Source organism: Thunnus albacares, chromosome 14 (assembly GCF_914725855.1).
Source record: "Thunnus albacares chromosome 14, fThuAlb1.1, whole genome shotgun sequence".
Lineage (NCBI taxonomy): Eukaryota > Metazoa > Chordata > Actinopteri > Scombriformes > Scombridae > Thunnus > Thunnus albacares.
In genome coordinates this window covers 24,867,429-24,886,007 of record NC_058119.1, presented here as the reverse complement: position 1 = coordinate 24,886,007, position 18,579 = coordinate 24,867,429, and the positions used below count along the sequence as shown (strand labels likewise).

At 37.3% G+C, this 18,579-nt stretch overlaps 2 protein-coding genes and 1 non-coding gene across 4 annotated transcripts; all 3 read left to right on the top strand.

Annotated features, from left to right (window-relative positions):
- Window positions 1–11: 11 nt before the first annotated feature.
- LOC122996520 (homeobox protein Hox-D11b-like) lies at window positions 12–5,664 on the top strand. 2 transcript variants are annotated; one of them, XM_044371998.1, is made up of 3 exons: window positions 12–951; window positions 3,417–3,555; window positions 4,651–5,664. In XM_044371998.1, exons 1-3 carry the CDS (start codon window positions 249–251, stop codon window positions 4,742–4,744), a joined length of 936 nt encoding a protein of 311 aa, XP_044227933.1. In that variant the 5' UTR covers window positions 12–248; the 3' UTR covers window positions 4,745–5,664. The 2 variants fall into 2 exon arrangements, with proteins under 2 accessions (XP_044227933.1, XP_044227932.1); XM_044371997.1 differs by having other exon boundaries at window positions 3,414–3,555.
- A 2,224-nt stretch (window positions 5,665–7,888) lies between these two features.
- LOC122996521 (homeobox protein Hox-D9b-like) lies at window positions 7,889–13,864 on the top strand. The gene is made up of 2 exons (XM_044371999.1): window positions 7,889–9,481; window positions 10,998–13,864. The coding sequence occupies exons 1-2, from the start codon at window positions 8,797–8,799 to the stop codon at window positions 11,240–11,242; spliced, it is 930 nt and encodes a 309-aa protein (XP_044227934.1). The 5' UTR covers window positions 7,889–8,796; the 3' UTR covers window positions 11,243–13,864.
- A 2,633-nt stretch (window positions 13,865–16,497) lies between these two features.
- On the top strand, window positions 16,498–16,569 carry trnaq-cug. Its single transcript has one exon. It is a non-coding gene; the product is annotated as a tRNA-Gln (tRNA).
- The last annotated feature ends 2,010 nt before the right edge of the window (window positions 16,570–18,579 follow it).

Here is an 18,579-nt window from a genome sequence, read left to right as displayed (position 1 = left end):
TTGAAGAGATGTGTAGATAGGCTTATTATTCATATCCTATGTAGCCTATGTCTCTTGTTTTAGCTCTCAAGGCTTTGATCACAATGCAGAGATAGATTATATTGATTATAATTGCTGTATTTGAGGCAATAACAACTCATTTGCTGCGCCCCATGTGAAAATAGAGGAGGAGAAAAACGTCTTATGACACTTTCTAGGCTACTGGACAAACCACAGCCATTTAAAATTTAAAATACCAAAAATTATCCATGTATTTACCAAGCTGCACATATCCGTCAAAGTCTGACTTTGGCTCCATCACTTCGCCGTTTTTAATGGAGAACGGCACAGCTTTGCTTGATCACAGCACCCCTTCTGCGATAAGGCTGTCGGAGTATCGGGGCTACTGCTACCATGAGCCGCGGCAGCAGCATCCTCCTCCGGAGAAATGGACCCTCTTCCAGGCGAGGCGCTCCATCACCTCTCCGCCGCCTGCCTGCTTCAACTTACCGGGGGAAGCTGTTTATCTCGAACACCAGCGCACTCCATCCCCGCTGGAAACGATATTCAACACCAGTAAGGACTGTTTCCTACACGGCGGGGCGGTTTACGGTGCATCTAGTTCCCGTCTTCACGCACAGGCGTTCGCCGGAGACCCGTTGAGTCTCCCCGGTAGATACACGGCGTTCAATCCGGACTCACATCTCTTCTTCCAGGCAGGTCGTAACAGAATCCTGCCGCCGGTTTTCGACCGGTTTTTCGAGCAGGCGGAGGAAGGAGTGGACGCGAAAGCGGAGATTTCACCTGCGAGCAAACAAGGAAAAAAGTCGAAGCAAGCCGCGTGGACGAGCTGTCACAGCGGGGAGAGCAGCGAGGTGAGGGCGGGGTCAGGGTCACCCGAGGCTGGGAAGGAGGACGAGGAGGATGCGCCGTTATCCAGCGGCAGTGGAGGAGACTGTAGTCAGGCCCCGAGTAAGTCAAGTCTTTCAATACTTTCATTTTAATGACAGAATATTTAATAGTTTAATACCTAAACGAGACGAGAAGAAGACCTTTAAAAAGAAAACCTGACGTCAGTCGTGACTCCCTCAGACCTGATACAGATCTATTAACTATCAACCTGTTTTAGTAAAAAATATTAAGCATTATATTTTATGTATATTTCAAAGTCTTCTTCTATGTTTTGATATAACAACCTGACTGCTGGGGTCATGCAGTCTAGGCCAGTTTAGGCCCAGACGGGGCCGCCAGGCAAGTCATTTATAGGCCTTCGTCTGGAACAATTGTTAACTCTTGTATGTATTAATTTATTCATTGTAGCTTGATTCCTTCTGTTTATTCAGTCTAATATATTTTTATTAAATCAGGTTCTTCTTTTCAATAAAGCGTATTGGGATACAGGACTGAATATTACGCTGTAACATACCTACTAACATTTAAAGATGGCGTGTGTAGTCTAAAGCATAAAGAATTTAATGATACATAATCTCCTCAATAACAGATGTTCATTCATTCTATATTCTGAATATGAACTATTACCTTCAGCTACGTTACAGAGCCGGCAAATGTAAAAACAAGCGCTTTACGCTTTCTTTCCTCCCATCTAACAAACAACCTGATCAATCCTTACGTGCCTCGTAAGTATGAAAACATTGTTGCTTTTACTTTAACATATTATGAATTTTGTTTGTATGGTTTCCCTGATTTCATTCCTCGTTTTATGATGTTTAGGTATTACTCTGGGCACGTGTAATATTTACATAATACTTTCTACTCCTAAATTATTATTGTGTCTTGATTTTTGATTTGATAAACTTTATTTCGAAACATGTATAAAACAAACAAACAAACAGGAATAAAAACAAAACATAAACAACAATAACCAATAGTAATATTTAACATAAGCAACTACAGTAACTCTCAGTAAACAAACCAAAAAATACAACATGTCCGAAAAGGAGCAGGAGGAAGTTCATACTTATAATTTCCTGCCCCCTTCTCTAATACTTCTCTTATAGACCTACATAATATAATATACTGTACATAATATACTTAGTGTTTATCACACATCTGGAAACATTTATCTGATGATCAGCAGTAACAAACACAACAATAAGAGCATCCAGCGTGAGTATCACAGTCATGGGAGAAGCTACGCCCCCTCCTCATCCCTGAACCTCTCAAAAACATTTTTTTTTTTTTTTTTTTTTTTTTTTTTTTTTGTGTGCCTCTTTTTGACCTGATTTATACTTCTGCTTTCCGTAAGTTCTTCTTCCAACCCATTCAACAAATTCACCCCACGGTTTGAATACACGTGCTTTTCAGAGTGTCTGAGAACAGTTTTTATATGTTGCCAGGAAGTAGATTTTTTTTCTTGCTTTATGCAACATTTGTGCAACTTTAAATTCTACCAGGTCCATGAACTTCATAGCCTGTGAATTTAAAAACAGTTTGTTGGTGTGTTCATGATATCCAACGTTGTTTACTAGTCTTATAGCTCTTCTATGTAGTATGCATAATGATTGTAAGGGCCTTTTATAGGTGTTTCCCCATATCTCCACACAGTAATTCAAATATGGCAGTACAAGTGATTAGATACAAGTCTTTTATGTACCACTGTACTGTTTGTTGGTCACATATTATATTTAGGTTGATTGCAGCTGCATGTAGCACTACTGCCCGAGTCAAATTTCCCCTCAGGGACAATAAAATATATTTTATCTTATCTTATCTTAGATGTGTACACAGCGTACATAGATAAGCTCTGATTTTTTTCATTTTAAAATAGTGCTTTTCATATTAAAATTGTATTCATGTGAATGAGGCCTACAGCTGGATTAACACGCTTTTAGTGGTAAATGTGAAATTTTATCCATTTACGACATAATTAAGTTAGTTCACGTTCCAATTTTCTCCCTGTTTGCTGCCTCTGACAGTGGCTGGCTGTTGAAATAAGAGACAGTCATGTGGGCACAACGGGCCGTGTATGTGGGCCTGGATAAACACGCTTCTGTCTATAGCTTAAAAATTGCGGCATACCCGAACAACCCCATGTGAACCCTTTTTTAATAACAGCATTAATTTGAAGCTGGTTTCACTAAAACAGCTACACAGCAGCATGAAGGTCATGTTAAGTGTTTTGACTCAGACCTTGGCATTCACCTTAAATTCAGTCACAATTCAATTCACATGAGCTTCATCTTTTTGCCAAATAAGTCATTTACTAAATTTGACTAAAAGTGCCAAAACAGATGTTATTACCTTCTACGTGGCGCCTTGGAACTGGAAAGATGTGAAGAGTTTATTTTTTTACTGTTAATTATTTCAAATTGATGGTAATTTTTTCCAGTAATTGTCCTTTTAACTATCTACCTACTTATCTTTACCGGCCTTTCTCGTGTTTCATGTCGTATCATTTCTGTCTTTCTCTCCAGCAGAGCCTCGTGTGAAGAGGAAGAAGCGTTGTCCTTACTCCAAGCAGCAGCTCAGAGAGCTGGAGAGAGAGTTCCTATTCAACGTTTACATCAACAGGGACAGACGCATGCAGCTGTCCCACCTTCTGTGCCTGACAGATCGGTGCGTGCACGTCGGAATATTTTCTTAATTGAGTTTTATTTAATGAAAAGTCATATATCGCGCTATAAAACAATTAGGCTCGGACCCTAGTTCTGATTGACTGACTCTCGCTTCTGAAAAAAGCTGTGAAATGGGATGCAGGAGCACAGTTATACACTTATAAAAGAGAGCACGTCTAAATCTGAATCAGTTGGGGTTAAATCAGAGTGAATTAGGGTCATAAGATGATATTTGTTACTGCACTCACCAGGTGTTATTCGGCACTTTAATTAAATACTGCACAGTCTGCAGTGTAGCAAAACAGGAATTACTAGCAAAGTGCTTGCTTAAAAATTTCATGGTAACCTTGAATGGTAAGCCTGTTTTGAATCTGCGAGGGGGAAAACATTTCTAATATGGCTGAAATTTAATAATCTTATAGTCAACATTGAAAAACTCAACAACATTAGCAATAAGGCCTATAACCAGACCACTGCTGGATGTTTGAGGCTGACACTGATATCAATATTCCTGAATTTATTTTTTAATATAAACACATAATGTTAACAAACAATCTTGACACAGATCTCTTAGATTTTTACATTTAAAAAAAAAGTGTGACCAAGATACATACTGAGCAGGACATTTTACAGTAGAAAAATGAACTTAGTGCTCATTGATGGAAGAAAATATGTAAAGGTGCTAGGGCCTATATACACTTTGATACCAATATAGCTGCAATAATCTTATATAGTCTGATATATAGATATTGTTGTAGATCTATTAATAATTAATGTTCAGTGGCATTACAGTCCTGGCTTTGAAACTTAATACTGATATTTACTGATGATGTTTCTATGACTTAAACCAGATTGTTTTAGTTGCGTAAACTTGACCTTAATCGTATTCATTTAGTATGAACAGATATCGCAGGCATAACCAATCAATAATATTGAGGTGAACATTGTGCAGATAAGCCACATATGAACATTCTGTCTTCTACGTTGAAGAAAAATAACATTATTATGTTTTATTGTGTCTCTGCATGCTTCTGTTTTAAAATAAACTCAGCTAGAGAACAAAGAAAATCAAAGTTTCTATCCTGTGCTGTTCCAGACAGGTGAAGATCTGGTTCCAGAACAGAAGAATGAAAGAGAAGAAACTGAAGAGAGAGAGACTGCAGTACTACACGGGATATCACCTGTTCTGACGGACGGACGGATGGATGAAGGTGAAGGAAGTGAGAGACAAGTCTTTCGTCGCAATGAACGTCACGCACAAACTCTGACAACTGTGCAAACATCAGCGCGGCGCTACATCGTTCCAATCATCATAACACGGTCATAAATAAAAGATAAAACAAACAGTCCAACGCATAAATAAATCCTGTTGATCCCAGAGCTCGTGTTTAGGGCCTCCGAAAACAGCAACATATTCTTTCCTCTCTCCTGATCTTCTTAACGTTTAATCAAGAACACATTCACAATGGCCCTCTTGCCTTATTTGAACCCAAAGTCTCTCTGAAGTCATGTGGCTTAGTGTGAAGACAGTAAACCTCTCTCTGCCTCAGGCCCCCAAGTCCTATAAATACCAAAGAATGTGTATATATATATATATATATACTTTATCCTTTTCACTTCAAAAGACAAAATTTAGAGAAACATCAAATATATGACATGCACGTCTGTCATATTTTGGGCTTCATATCTCAGAGATTGTTGTTTATTTTTTGTTGTTTGGAAGGTGACGTGCACTGCTGACAATCTAACGGCGTGTGTGTGTTTGCGTTAATGAGGTTTCGAGCTTTTACGGCATAACAAACATCCGAGCAGATGGCGACACTTCACGTGAATTTGTTCATAACCGACGTGCCTGCTCCAAAGTTAATAACTCATGTCAGTAATATATACCTCATAAAATCAAATTTAACCATCTAGATAGCTTATGAATATCATAATTATAGTCGAGCGAAGACAATCTACAGTAAAATGTTCTGATATTTGTATTGTTACCGTTTTGCTTCTGTGTTTGGAGGTAAAATATTGTAAAGATTGAATAAGAAAGTGTCACGTTTCTTGGTTTACTTTGATTTAAAATGAAGTACTTAATGATAATTAAATGTGATTAAATGTTGAATTGCATACCATTATCAGTGAGTCATTACTTATATATATTATAAAGAAGTATATATTATATTTCAGTAGAAAAGAGTATATATTATATTTCAATATATAGTATGTTGTACATTTAAAAAGATGCATTCATGGATTTGACAGCGTGGTGCAGTATCTTTATAAACAGTTTGTTTTGAAAAGGCTTTAAGGGAAAATGAGCAACTAGAGTTTAATATGTAAAGTCCCCCTTCCACTCAAAAATGTGTTTAGCTTATTGTTCATTAATTTGGATGTTTGATCTTGCAGAATGACGTATGTGCTGAAAGCGGAAAGTTTCTCTGTGCTCGTCAAAAAAATCTGACATCACAACTAGTTTGGAGCCGTCGTAAACACAACCATACTAATTAAAAATCTTATTAAACAAGTTATTATGGCCCCCCGGTTACAATACTATAAAATGTAACATCCATGAGTGAAAAGTGTCAAATAAAAAAGAAAAAAAAATAAGCACCAGTGTCTGTCTCATGTGTATTCTCTCCTGTTTCCAATCTGGGGGTCCAGGACCCGGACTTTGAACAACAACGGGACCAGACAACAGAAACACCACAGCGAGTCCAAGGCTGCTAATGAACCTTGAACCGCAAAGCCACCACCACACCACCACACCGTCACAACCACCATTTCCTCAACTTAATGACTTTTATTGGGGCAATTCAGACAGTCTGCTGCCTCTCTCTCTGTCTTTGTCTCACACATCCACTCAGTCTGTGTGTGACCTGGACTGTGCATGAGTGTGTATTTGTGTGTGTGTGTGTGTGTGTGTGTGTGTGACATAAAGAGAAAGACAAGGAGATGAAAGGAGAGATTGTGCTTCCTGGTTGGAAATAAAGTCATTTTACCTAATGGCCTACAATAAACTGGACCACAAGCTGGCTGAGCCTCCCCCCACAACAACACAGACACTTTTCTAACTGTTTTATATATTTCTTATTATTGCTCAGTGTGTTTGAACTTTAATTTTTAAAGTGTTAAATAACTGGAGAGTAATTGTCAAGTAGAGGAAAGTAGGTCTAGTAATAGAACAGGAAGTAGAGGTAGAATATATGATTGTAGTGCAAACAGCAGTGGTAGAAAGTAACTAAGTAGGCTACATTTACTCAAGTAATGTACTTAAGTACAATTTTGAGGTACTTGTACTTTACATTTCTTCCATTTCACTACATTTCAGAGGGAAATATTGTACTTTCTACTCCACTACAGTTATTTAACAGCCTTAGATACCTTTCACTTCTTAAATAATGATCCACAGGACCAGATTTGCGGAACAGTCTGTGCTCTGGTGTAGAAATAAGAAATATCTGGACTGTCTTTCATGATTACGTTTGGGAAGCTTTCATCCAGCCAGCAGATGGCGCTAAGAAAGCACAAGAGACAACGATCAAGGTCTGTGGCGGAAGGTTGTTACAGGTTTTTTTTTCTTTCTTTCTTGAAAACACATACATTTCGTTGGGTTGAGTAAGCCACGCCACCATCCTGCGTGTCATCCTGTTCTCCAGCCAATTGAATTTCACTTTCTCACACAAACACTGACAGGAAGATGGAGAATGTTGAATTAATTAGACCAAGTATGTTGATATCTAATTGGAAGCAGCAGTACTATTCTTTTCTCTTCTAGCCTTATGATTTTACCCATCCGCCTTAAAGACTTCATCTCCAGACTGACAGATACACACACACACACACACACACACACACACACACACACACACACACACACACACCGACAACATATCAACACAACACGCAACAACTAACATCAACTTGTTTCCTGACTGTTTTTGTCTTCCTCGTGGTGTTCTTAGTGTTTTTGTCTTTTGTGTTGCAATAAAGAAAAAAAAAGAAGAAAAAACAAAACAACAACAAAAAACCTAATAGCATCCCTAATATGTTTATTGTTGCTTAAAATATTCTACTAACTTTATTAATAGACAGACAGAATTTTTCAGACGGATCTAATCTGGTTTTAAATGATTTTATTTATCTTCAGATTTAATCACAGGAGCACCTTCAGTTTATCTAAAAAAAAACATCGTTTTCAACACAACAAAATATCACAAGACAAATAAAAACAAAGGAAAAAAAAACTTTCCTGAAATATAAAAAATCCATGTAGCCTTGCCTAATAAATATAATTGTATTTACTTATAAATATAATTTTATTTATTTGTAAAGGAATTAATTCATAGGCTAAGACCCTGAGTAAGTTGATAAGTAAGTGAACACGTGACATTTTTTATTTAACAAAAAAAACCAAAAAAAAAACAAACATAAATTGAATCAGAAAAGCAGAAATCAAACGATCTGACAGGAACTAATTCAGTGGCAGAAATCCATTGACGATAATAAATCTGGATAATAAGCAACAGAAAGCGCGCCTTACGTCATGTATTTCAAATGAATGTTTTTGTTTTAATTTTCCAAGAAATACACAGTAAATACACAGTAGCTATTATGAGTGTAAAGCTAATTATTAGCTGGAAAGATGAAGAAAAATCGCTCTGACGCAGAGACAAAGAATCTCTGTTAATCTCTGTTAATCTCTGTTAATCTCAATCCAGATGATGAGACATTATTGCCACTAATTAGAAATACACTCAGCCATTCACTTTGCTCTAAGAAAGTGGTTTGGCAGAATGAAAGTTGGCCTATATAAATTCTCAAACCTGACACACACACACACACACACACACACACACACACACACACACACACACACACACACACACACTTCAAATAGGCTTGTAAACGGCTCCCTGCTACTTTTTATTCAGCTTGTAAAACGGTGGTTCAAGTCCAGAGTTTTAAAAACCTACATGCTATCTTTCCTACAGTCAGCCACATCTGGCAGTAGGCTAGTAGGCCGACTATCACATTTCTGAGCACAAAAGAATGATTTGATTTATATCCTACATTGGGTAAATACAGTCTAACCATGTGATTCACAGAGTAACCAATAGGCAGCCGAGAAGAAGGTAAGGGCAGGAAAAAATTACTACCATTTTAGGGTAGGATGTAAGCCACTATACCAGCCCATCTAACGTTTTACAGTCGCACTTAAGTGTCTTTTTATTGAAATAATAAAATAAACATGTCGCTAACGAATTATTATTCCATGATGGGGCTCCAGACCGAGGAGCCGTACGGTGCACATTTCATCCCGGGAGGCTTGCAGAGTTCGACGGCCGGCTGCGCAAAGCCAGCCCGGGGAACCGAGGAGGAGGGGACCCCCGGCTCACACATTCCGGATTTTTCACATTTCTCCAACAAACAAACTAGCTTAAATGGCTTCTCTCCTTGGACAAACACCCCAACATCCTCCTCGTCTTCTTCTCCGCAGCTGCAGCCCGCCCCCGGCGCCTCCATCCCCGGGCTTTTCCATCCACACCACCTCCTGAGCCACCACCAGCCCTACTACGGCCCGCAGACGCAGACCCACGCCGAACACCTCGCATCCGCGGCCGCCTCGGAGAGTAGGTTCGTCCGCTGTTGGGAGGGGGCGGCCCCCACCCCGGAGTCCACTCTGTCTCAAGCTTCCTCCGGTTTCCCCGGGTGTCTCCCAGCTCAGGGTGACCTCTCTAATCCGAGCCCGAGGTTTGAGGCTGTTAAACCCGAGAGTTCACCGCCCTCACACGACAGCCCCGGGGATTCCAGCTTCGCGAGCCCGACTGAGGTGGTTCTCGAGCGGCTGGGGACCGTGGAGGAGCTGGGAGGAAAGCCGGAGCCTAAGAAAGAGGACGAGGAGAGGAAAACACAGCAGCAGCAGCCTGAACCGGGTAAAGACAGATGTATACAAAACTCAGGAATGTTTATTAGCTTTTAAGAAGTGGTAATACACAGGTGTGTGTGTGTGTGTGTGTGTGTGTGAGAGAGAGAGAGAGAGAGGGAGTGAGAGAGGGAGAATGTGGCCTATGTAAGTAAGTGTGTGTGACTTTTATAGCCCAATAAATGTCTTGTAAACGGTCAAATATAAAACTTTATTGTCCATTAAAATAATTAAGGTGCTATTGCTGTTATTTAGCAATTTGTCACTATAGGGAAAACACAGGTAGGCTTATACTGTATTTCTATGATCACATATATGCAGGAAGTGCACGGATGAGTGTGCATTAATAACTTTTAGGCCCTAAATGTACTGTTTCCACCGCTGCACAAAAAGAACTTTATCATGCAGCATGCCTCATACAGCAACAAATATACCTGTATTATTATTTATATTTTTACCTACAATCCACAAAAGGTTTTTTTTTTAAAGTTTGAATCACAATAAACAGAAGTGTTGCACAGCGAGAAGCGACAGAGGAAACACAGCGAATGTGAGTCAAAACAAAGAATGAATGGGCTTAAAAATGTAATAATGTTATTAATGTTTTTTCTGTAATTAGAGGTTAATGTGAGATATTTTGCTATTTCTCCTGCTGTAAATGTTTTGGCTTATCTTTAGGAGATAATAAAAGGTTATAAACAACTTTTTATGTCAGAAGTAGCTGAGATTCAATTAAGAGGTCTACCTACTTTAAAATGAAGGTCTTTAAATGAACTTTGAGCCCAGTGAATCAAATAAATAGTTTAAAAAATGGAAGCAAAGATGCCCTCTGTGCTGCAAAGTGATGTGAACCCAAGCCAAATACTTGTTGCTCTCTTGCTGGCTGCCTGTCTGTCTAATAACTGTAATTTCACAGTACTTTCTGGCTGCTTTACTTTTTCAAGCGCTCAATAAATAAAACATTTCACGTCAGTCAAAAAACTCTAAATATCCCCTCACCAACTGCAGTTTAATAATTCTAAAAAATGAGGCTTAGTTTGGCAACTTATCAACGCTGCCTGACTTTTAGAGATTTAGTTGATCTTTATTGGGTGTATTTATTGCTGCTTGCTGTCCTTCCAAAAACATTTTCATCTTAAGAGGTCTATAGATACATCAGGAACCGTGGACATAATTTTACATTATGTCACATTAAGTTAAAGTATTGAAATGAAGGAAGGGTAAAATGAGTTCAACCTGAAGGATAAAACCTATGCTGTTGTTTCAGCCATAAGGAGCTACAGTAAAAAATAAATGAGAATAAACATTGTCTTTATGTGGAGCTGTTTTTTAAGTATGTAGTATTGTTTCTTTTTCTAATGAGCCAAAAGTCACTGGCTCATAAACTTTGCTCCTGGTAATATTTTCTTTGATTTTTATGTTAGTCTTTGAACTTCTGACACTAGCAGAGACCAACTAGAAGAAGAGTCTAGTTGGTTTGGTGGTTAAAGTAAAAAATCTATCCCATTCTGTCTTTTCTCTAACAGATAATCCATCAGCTAGTTGGATCTCCGCCAAATCGACCCGGAAGAAGAGGTGTCCGTACACCAAACACCAGACCCTGGAGCTGGAGAAGGAGTTTCTCTACAACATGTACCTGACCAGGGACCGGCGCCTGGAGGTGGCAGGACTCTTAAACCTGACAGAGAGACAGGTCAAAATCTGGTTCCAGAACAGACGGATGAAGATGAAGAAGCTGATGATCCGGGAGAGGAGGAACATGAATGAATGATGGATTTGGAGTGGAGGCTGGGGGGTTTGGTCTTTTTCCCAGGATAGGTGAGGAGGAGGTGAGGTTATTAGCTGTTAAAATAAATGCCCTGTGATGCCCAACATCTTTAACATCAGCTGGCAGGATTGTAGAGTTAACTGCAGCAATGGTGAAACTCTGCAGGGGAGACCAGGGTGTGTTGTAACACTTTCCAAAAAAAAAAAAAAATTCCCATCAGCATCTTTTGGCCTTTTCATGTTTGATCTTTTGGAGTAAAAGTCTTCCATCTGCATGTTACAAAACAAAGAGACACCGCCGTCCAGCTCGAAACTGAGCTAGTTGTAAATAACGGTCAGAATAAAACATTTAAAGGAAGATTCATAAATTGAATAAAAAAACATACTATTTGATATGAATGGCTCCTTTTTAAAAACACATCTGTTTTTGATTAGGTTGTATATCTCACATGTCCAAAACTGAAACTACTTGACACATACTTGACTTCACATAAAATGCCTGCGGCTGAATGCGAATCATGTTTTATGATTCAATGCTAAAACCATCATCCCCATAAAACTATTCTCAGTGTGCCACGGGAGACTGTACTACAAGGAAACTATCAATCCCATGAGTGATCTCATGACTGAGCACCTGTCTGTCATGACCTGAAAAATAGTTGCAGAGGGTTTATTTGGAATTAATCAGACCTACTTGTGGAAAAGAAACCAAAACAAACAGAAGTCTGACATTTAGGAACATAAAGGGCTAAAAGGAGCAGTGGATGTACTTTAATACTTCTGTTAGCTTTGAATAGATGCTGAAATCTGTAAATATTAGTGGTTTAAAATATTGTAACTTTATATAATTTGCATGGCAGAGTGTTATTAGACCTTAAGACATGTAGGCACATTTACTGTGGCTGGACTGATTGTTCATATTCTGCTATTCTCATTTCTCATTGTAGTGGACGATGCCATTAGCCTTACTGAGAGAGCACATGTGTGAAATTCATGTTTTCTCATCTAAAATATCACATTTCATATGTCAAATATGATATTTCACATGTAAAATAGGACATTTTTACATGTGAAATGTCTGCGTCATGTACAGATTGTGATTATATGTGAATTTATCACGTGAAATTGTCGTTTTCACGTGTGATATCCTGCAATTCACAGGTGAAATATCCACAATTCACATGTTACCTTCAGCATGTGAGTGTCTGAAATGCATTTGGTGCCATAAACGTGTGAAAAGTTTCACCTGCGATGAACTCACTTGTGCTTTTTTTTTTTTTTTTTTTTTTTGTAAAGGAAAGTTTGTTCAAACCAGAGCTGTCACAGAATAAGTGTCATAACCAAACATTACTCCAGACTTCTTTTTAAGGTGTAAAATTAAACCTTGTGTTACTTTAATGAAAAAATTCATCTCTGCAGTGAAATACAGTTTATCAAAGATCTTCTCTGTTCAGTTGACGACATGTTAATGCCCCCAGATACCGCTCATAAAACAACAGGGGGAGAAATTACAAGTAATGCTCTGCCATTTTATCTGTAGTTTGACCATAATTTAAATGATCTCATGCAGCTGTAGAGGATGACAACCTGAGAGGAGTATTCTTAAGTGTTTTCCAGAATTGTGGATAATTATATAGAAAAATGTGTAGCTCATAACTGCTTGAAAACCTTGAGGTAAGTTTGCTATTGTAGCCTCACAGTGTTAGATTAGCATAAAGTAAGGTTTGTGCAGGAAGCTTTGTGATGTTTTCAAATACAATTTACAAAATTAGAATCATTAAATACATTTTTAAACTTTAATAAACAAGAAAAAGGTTAAATAAATTGAAGATACCACAGTTTCGGTGATTTCCAGTGTATTTCAGGTGTTTCCAGGTGAGTAATGCAGCAGTGAGAGGCAGATACACAGATAATCATGTGATTTTTTTTTTTTTTAATCATGCATCTGATTGGTTCAATTATATGTGTTACAACCTACCCCTGTCTCCCCTAAAATATTCTTCAGAAAGGACTTTAAACATTGTGTTCATCAAAACAGAATAAGCCTCCTTGTTTTGTTTTTATAAACTGTGCATGTGGCCTCGTGGGCATATTTGTTGTTATTGTTGTTGTTGCTGTTGTCATTGTTACTACAGTATGTATATCTGTTGTTCTCATATGTCTATATTCTTCTACACACACACACACACACACACACACACACACACACACACACACACACACACACACACACACACCAGTCATTGCTAAGCTACGGTGTGTGTGACAGCAGTCTGATGGTTAATTTTTCTTTTCTGTTTCACTGTTACCTCCTGTTAGAATAAACAGCTACAGAAACGACGCACAACCTATGTTATTTTTTAGAATGTAAAGTATGATGATAAATGTTACGGGAATGTTATCGGGACGTTAAATAAATATATGTTAGTGTTTTTTTGAGATGGACTCACGACACGTTCTCTCTGCGATGGGAGAAAAGGAGAAACAACAGGCTATGTTAGCCTAAAGCGGCAGGTCTGTGCTGTGATATAACTGGAGTCAACATGTGATGAAACAAGGCCTTCATCTGCTCATTTAGGCTAAATATGCTGCTCGTGGTGATTTTTTAAAGAAAAAAAAAATGAAATAAAAGATGCATTACAACATCATTGTTAATTATGTGCTTACTGGGTTGTTTTCCTTTTTCTTTTCAGTGAATCTCGGCAGTTTTATGCAACGGATTGGGCGTTTAGATACTGTTTTTAGGCTTTTATTTGACATAGAGCTGCAACAATCGTCAATTAATCGATTAGCTGCCTACTATTAAATGAATCGCCAACTATTTTTGACAACAGATCAAACGTCTTGAGTCATTTGTAAAGAAAAAATAGTCCAAATTCTCTGATTCCAGCTTCTCAGATGTGAGTATTTTCTGGTTTCTTGACTCCTCTGTGATAAACTGAAGATCTTTGTTGTTGTTGGACTGTTGGTCGGAACAAAAGAAGACATTTGACGACGTAATCTTGAGCTTTGGGAAACAGTGATGGACATTTTTCACCATTTTTCCTTAAACAACTAATCGATTATCCAAGAAAATAATCGACAGATAATGAAAAAAATTATTAATTGCAGCTCTAATTTGACAGTAGCCAGTTGCAATAGTATATATATTTTAACATTACTCGGACATCCATTATTATTATTCGTTGTAGTATTAATTACTATTATTATACTGAATGTGTAATCGTCGTAATAGATAATTACAGTAAAAATGTACTTATATTGTTATTGATGTAGCTTAATTTGTCTGTTTGTTAATTTAAATAATAAAAAACATACAAAATGCCACTAATAAAATTAATATTAGCAACAATGATAATATTGGTCTCCTAATAGTATCATCCTATATTATTATGATTATGATATGATCCTACAAGAGCCAAACAAGTAAACAGGAAAAGCAGTTTGTCATATTTGATGCTTCACTGGATTATAGGGCCAATAACGGGATTTACTATGTTTTTTATTATGGTTATAGTTACTTCAACGTCAAGGTGTTTCACTGCTTTCAGGTATGTAGGCTGAGTTTCAGTCCACAGAGAGACATTTGTGCCTCCTTGTTTTGTCAAAGTCAGTGCAGCGCCTCGTAGCTTCCCTCATTTATTGCGGCCATATAATCTGCTCAGCGCTCATCCTACTGCAGGGTCATAAACCAACAGCATGCATTTGGAGAATAAACGTGACTTTCCCCCCACTCAAGACACAGAGAGAGGTACCATAAAGTAATTTAGCCCAGACAGTCATCGTGACTATATGGTTTTATTAGACACCCTTTCCTGTCCTGGAGCCTGAACTGTCCTTCTAAATGTTAAAGTCATTGTCTGAAGATGAGACCAGACAGCCTCAATCACATTTCTACACACCATGAGACGAGCAAAACACAGGAAAAGGCGTGATACAGTGAATTAAAACGAGAGACAAAAAGTCCGGATTTGCTGTTATTGTTCTTTGTACTAAAAGTAGATGTCAGACTTGATCTGCAATCACTAATGTAGGAATGTAAAAAACAAAAAAACACACAGATTATCATCTTGATTTTAGGCTGCAGACTATTAAAGACATGTGTAGTGGCTTATAAAATAAGAAACTGACCTAATTCCACACATGATTGAGGTTTTATTCAATATTTTGCTTTTATGAATAGCAGATTTTTAAAAATTGAATTCTTGCTACAAATAGAAACGAGTGAAAAAAAGCATCCTACATTAAAATGTTGGTTCTTATTACGTCCGCAGTGTGTGAGTTATCTCCACATGGGCCTGCTGTGTTGATGGAGCATTCATATCATTATGTAGATAAATATACTGTAGTATTGAGAATCATTTGTCCCATGAATATAAATTCTTTTTTAATTGTTGGCATAACATAATAAAAAAATCTGTTCTGCACCGTTTAACTCCAAACACACTTACATTAAATATGAAGCAAAACGGTTGTTAAATAAAGGCGAGAATGTAACTGAGAAATTAGTTTTGCAAAATGCAAAATCAAACCAAACAAAAATAAATAAAAACGCTGGGAGATTCTGATGAAATGAAGCTGCGGGACGCAACTATTTTAGAGGCCGTCATAAAACAAAATGAACGACACCACCGCGTCAACAGTCAACTACAATAAACGGAATATTTATTGTGCTGCAGAAATGAAATAGGACGGCAAGTTATGCTCAAATTATTGCCTCCGATTAAACGTTGGTCCCAACACAGTCTCTGCTTTTAGATGAAATGAATCCACAGTGGTGTAGTAATAAAGAATTATTAAAAAGGTAGGTTTACATACAAAATGATTGTTTAGAAAAAGCTAAAAGATGCATTTAGCAGCAGTAGTGCACTGTGTCAGTTGTTTGAGATAATATATATTTTGTTCTTTAAGGAGATGCTGCAGCCGTCGTTTCAAAGTGACAAAATTAATGTTGAACCTACTGTGGAATAAATTCAGAAATCCTTTTTTTTTAAATCAATAAACTGATCCTGACTGTGTGGTCTCAAAGTTACACCTCTGGACTGAGACTTTTACAGATGTGAGCTGAGTTTAAACACTCAGAAACATTTAAAAACACACCATGAAGCAGCACTGCTGTTTGTGTGTGTGTGTGTGTGTGTGTGTGTGTGTGTGTGTGTGTGTGTGTGTGTGTGTGTGTGTGTGTGTGTGTGTGTAGTTACTCCTTCTGTCCGCTGGGTGGAGGTGTTGTATTTCATGACTTGGAGAAGCGCAGTAAATGGTTCTATGGTGTAATGGTTAGCACTCTGGACTCTGAATCCAGCGATCTGAGTTCAAATCTCAGTAGAACCTTGTTTATTTCAAATGTAATAATTTAAAACGGGACATGATTCATTCTTTGCAAGCAGCAGGTTATAACTGAGTGTAAATTTGAGGCTTTTTCTCCACAGCATTCATCATAACCCTCCATCTTTATCTTATCTTATCTCTATAAGTTAAAGGTTCACAATGTTTCTGACTGTTGTCTTAAAACAACAGTCAGGTGACCATGTGAACACTGAAAGAGGTTTTTCCTCGCTGTAATCATTCCTCCTGTTCATACTGGCTATTAAAAGATTCTTCAAATGTGCTTTCAATGTAAGTGATGGAGGACAAAATCCACAGTGTGTCCACACAGTCATTTAAAAGTTGATGTGAAGCTTATATGAGGCTTCAGCAGTCTGAGTTAGTCATATCAAGTTGATATCTGACACATTTACAGTCTTTTTAGCATCACATTTCCTCTTTATGTTTCTCTGTTGAGCTGTGGTGGAAGTATAGTAACAAAAAAAGTGACTTTGGCACTAAAAAGATTGTAACGTTGTGAGAAATCTATTTGATTTGACTCATTTGGTTGACTGAAGCTTCATATTAGTTTCAGATAAATTTTAAATATATGTTTACATTGTAAGTGCATTATGAAGGGAAGAAATGAATAATTATGGCAAGAAAAACGTCTTTCAGTGTTCATTTGGGCACTTGACTGTTTGTTTTAAGAAAATTGTGAACCTGTCCTTTAAGATTTTACATTCCCGAGGAGATACACACAGAAAATATCTGTTGTTAGGTAAGAATTTTGTTCTCTGAACTGTGAAATGGGTTTCAGCTCACTTTCCACTCACTTTTTAAAAAAAAACAATTTGAAGAATACATTTTCTCAACCTGTAAAGTTCCATAATTTGTAGATGAGATTTTTAACCTCTACTGTGGCACCATAAAGGGATCAAGTCAGTCAGTAATATTTTATGGAGTATACTTCAGTCAGAGGTATATTGTCATGGTGCTTCCACTTTCCTCTTCAACATAAAACTTTCAACCAGTAGCTTTGCCAGGTCTCTGCCTGCAGTTAATCACATCCTGATTAACAGACAAAATCAACACATCTCTGTAAAACTGAGCAGAAAAACATTGTTACTCCTTCTTCTTCATGCAGTGTCTGATAAACATGAACTGAATTATTTAGAGCTCTTTACTTTTAGCTGAGAAAGCAGAAAATTGCAAATATCTCATAAGAAGATTAGAAATATTACAACCAAGTATTGTAAAAAAAAAAAAAAAAAAAGTAATATAATGCAGAAAATGCATATAGACTCTTTTCTTCTCTTTCACCACAGATAAGTATGGTTTCACATAAATGTAGATATTAAAATGTTGTCAACACATATTTCTGCTCAAATATAAAACAAACCATCAGTTACAGACCTATAAATATAATCATAGAAGATACCTAGTAGAATTAAACTCTGAAACATTCAGTAATAGCAGTTTTTTTTTTGTTTGTTTGTTTGTTTGTTTTTTTGTTGTTTTTTTTTACGTGCAATACTGTCGTTTTGGACGGTTGCATTTTAATGGTCAATAATATTTTTCCCAGTAAACTAAAATGGTCGTAATATACAAGTGTCTATTGCAAACTGTGGTTTCTGCTTTAACTACCTACACATAAGATGGCTGCCATTGTCACGAAAATGGAAATGAGTAGGAACTTGAACGTTGGTAACCATGGTAACAGTATTTTTTCTTATGGCGGCCAATTTCATTTGTAAACGGAAGATACAGAGAAAAAGACTATTTGGAAAGATGGAATAATAACTTACCTGGTGACAGAAAGATTGTTTACATCAGACTAAAGACTCAGTGTGTTCAATAAAATGAGTTTAATTTTCTGAACATGTTTTGATTATTACAAGCTGAGTTTATTTATGCTTCCCGTTGGTTGATATGAACTAAAACTCTTGTTATTTGCACATCTGTAAACCCATCAACATCTGACATGACGCTTCACATTAACGCAAACTCTGTATTATTATTTGCATAATTGCATTT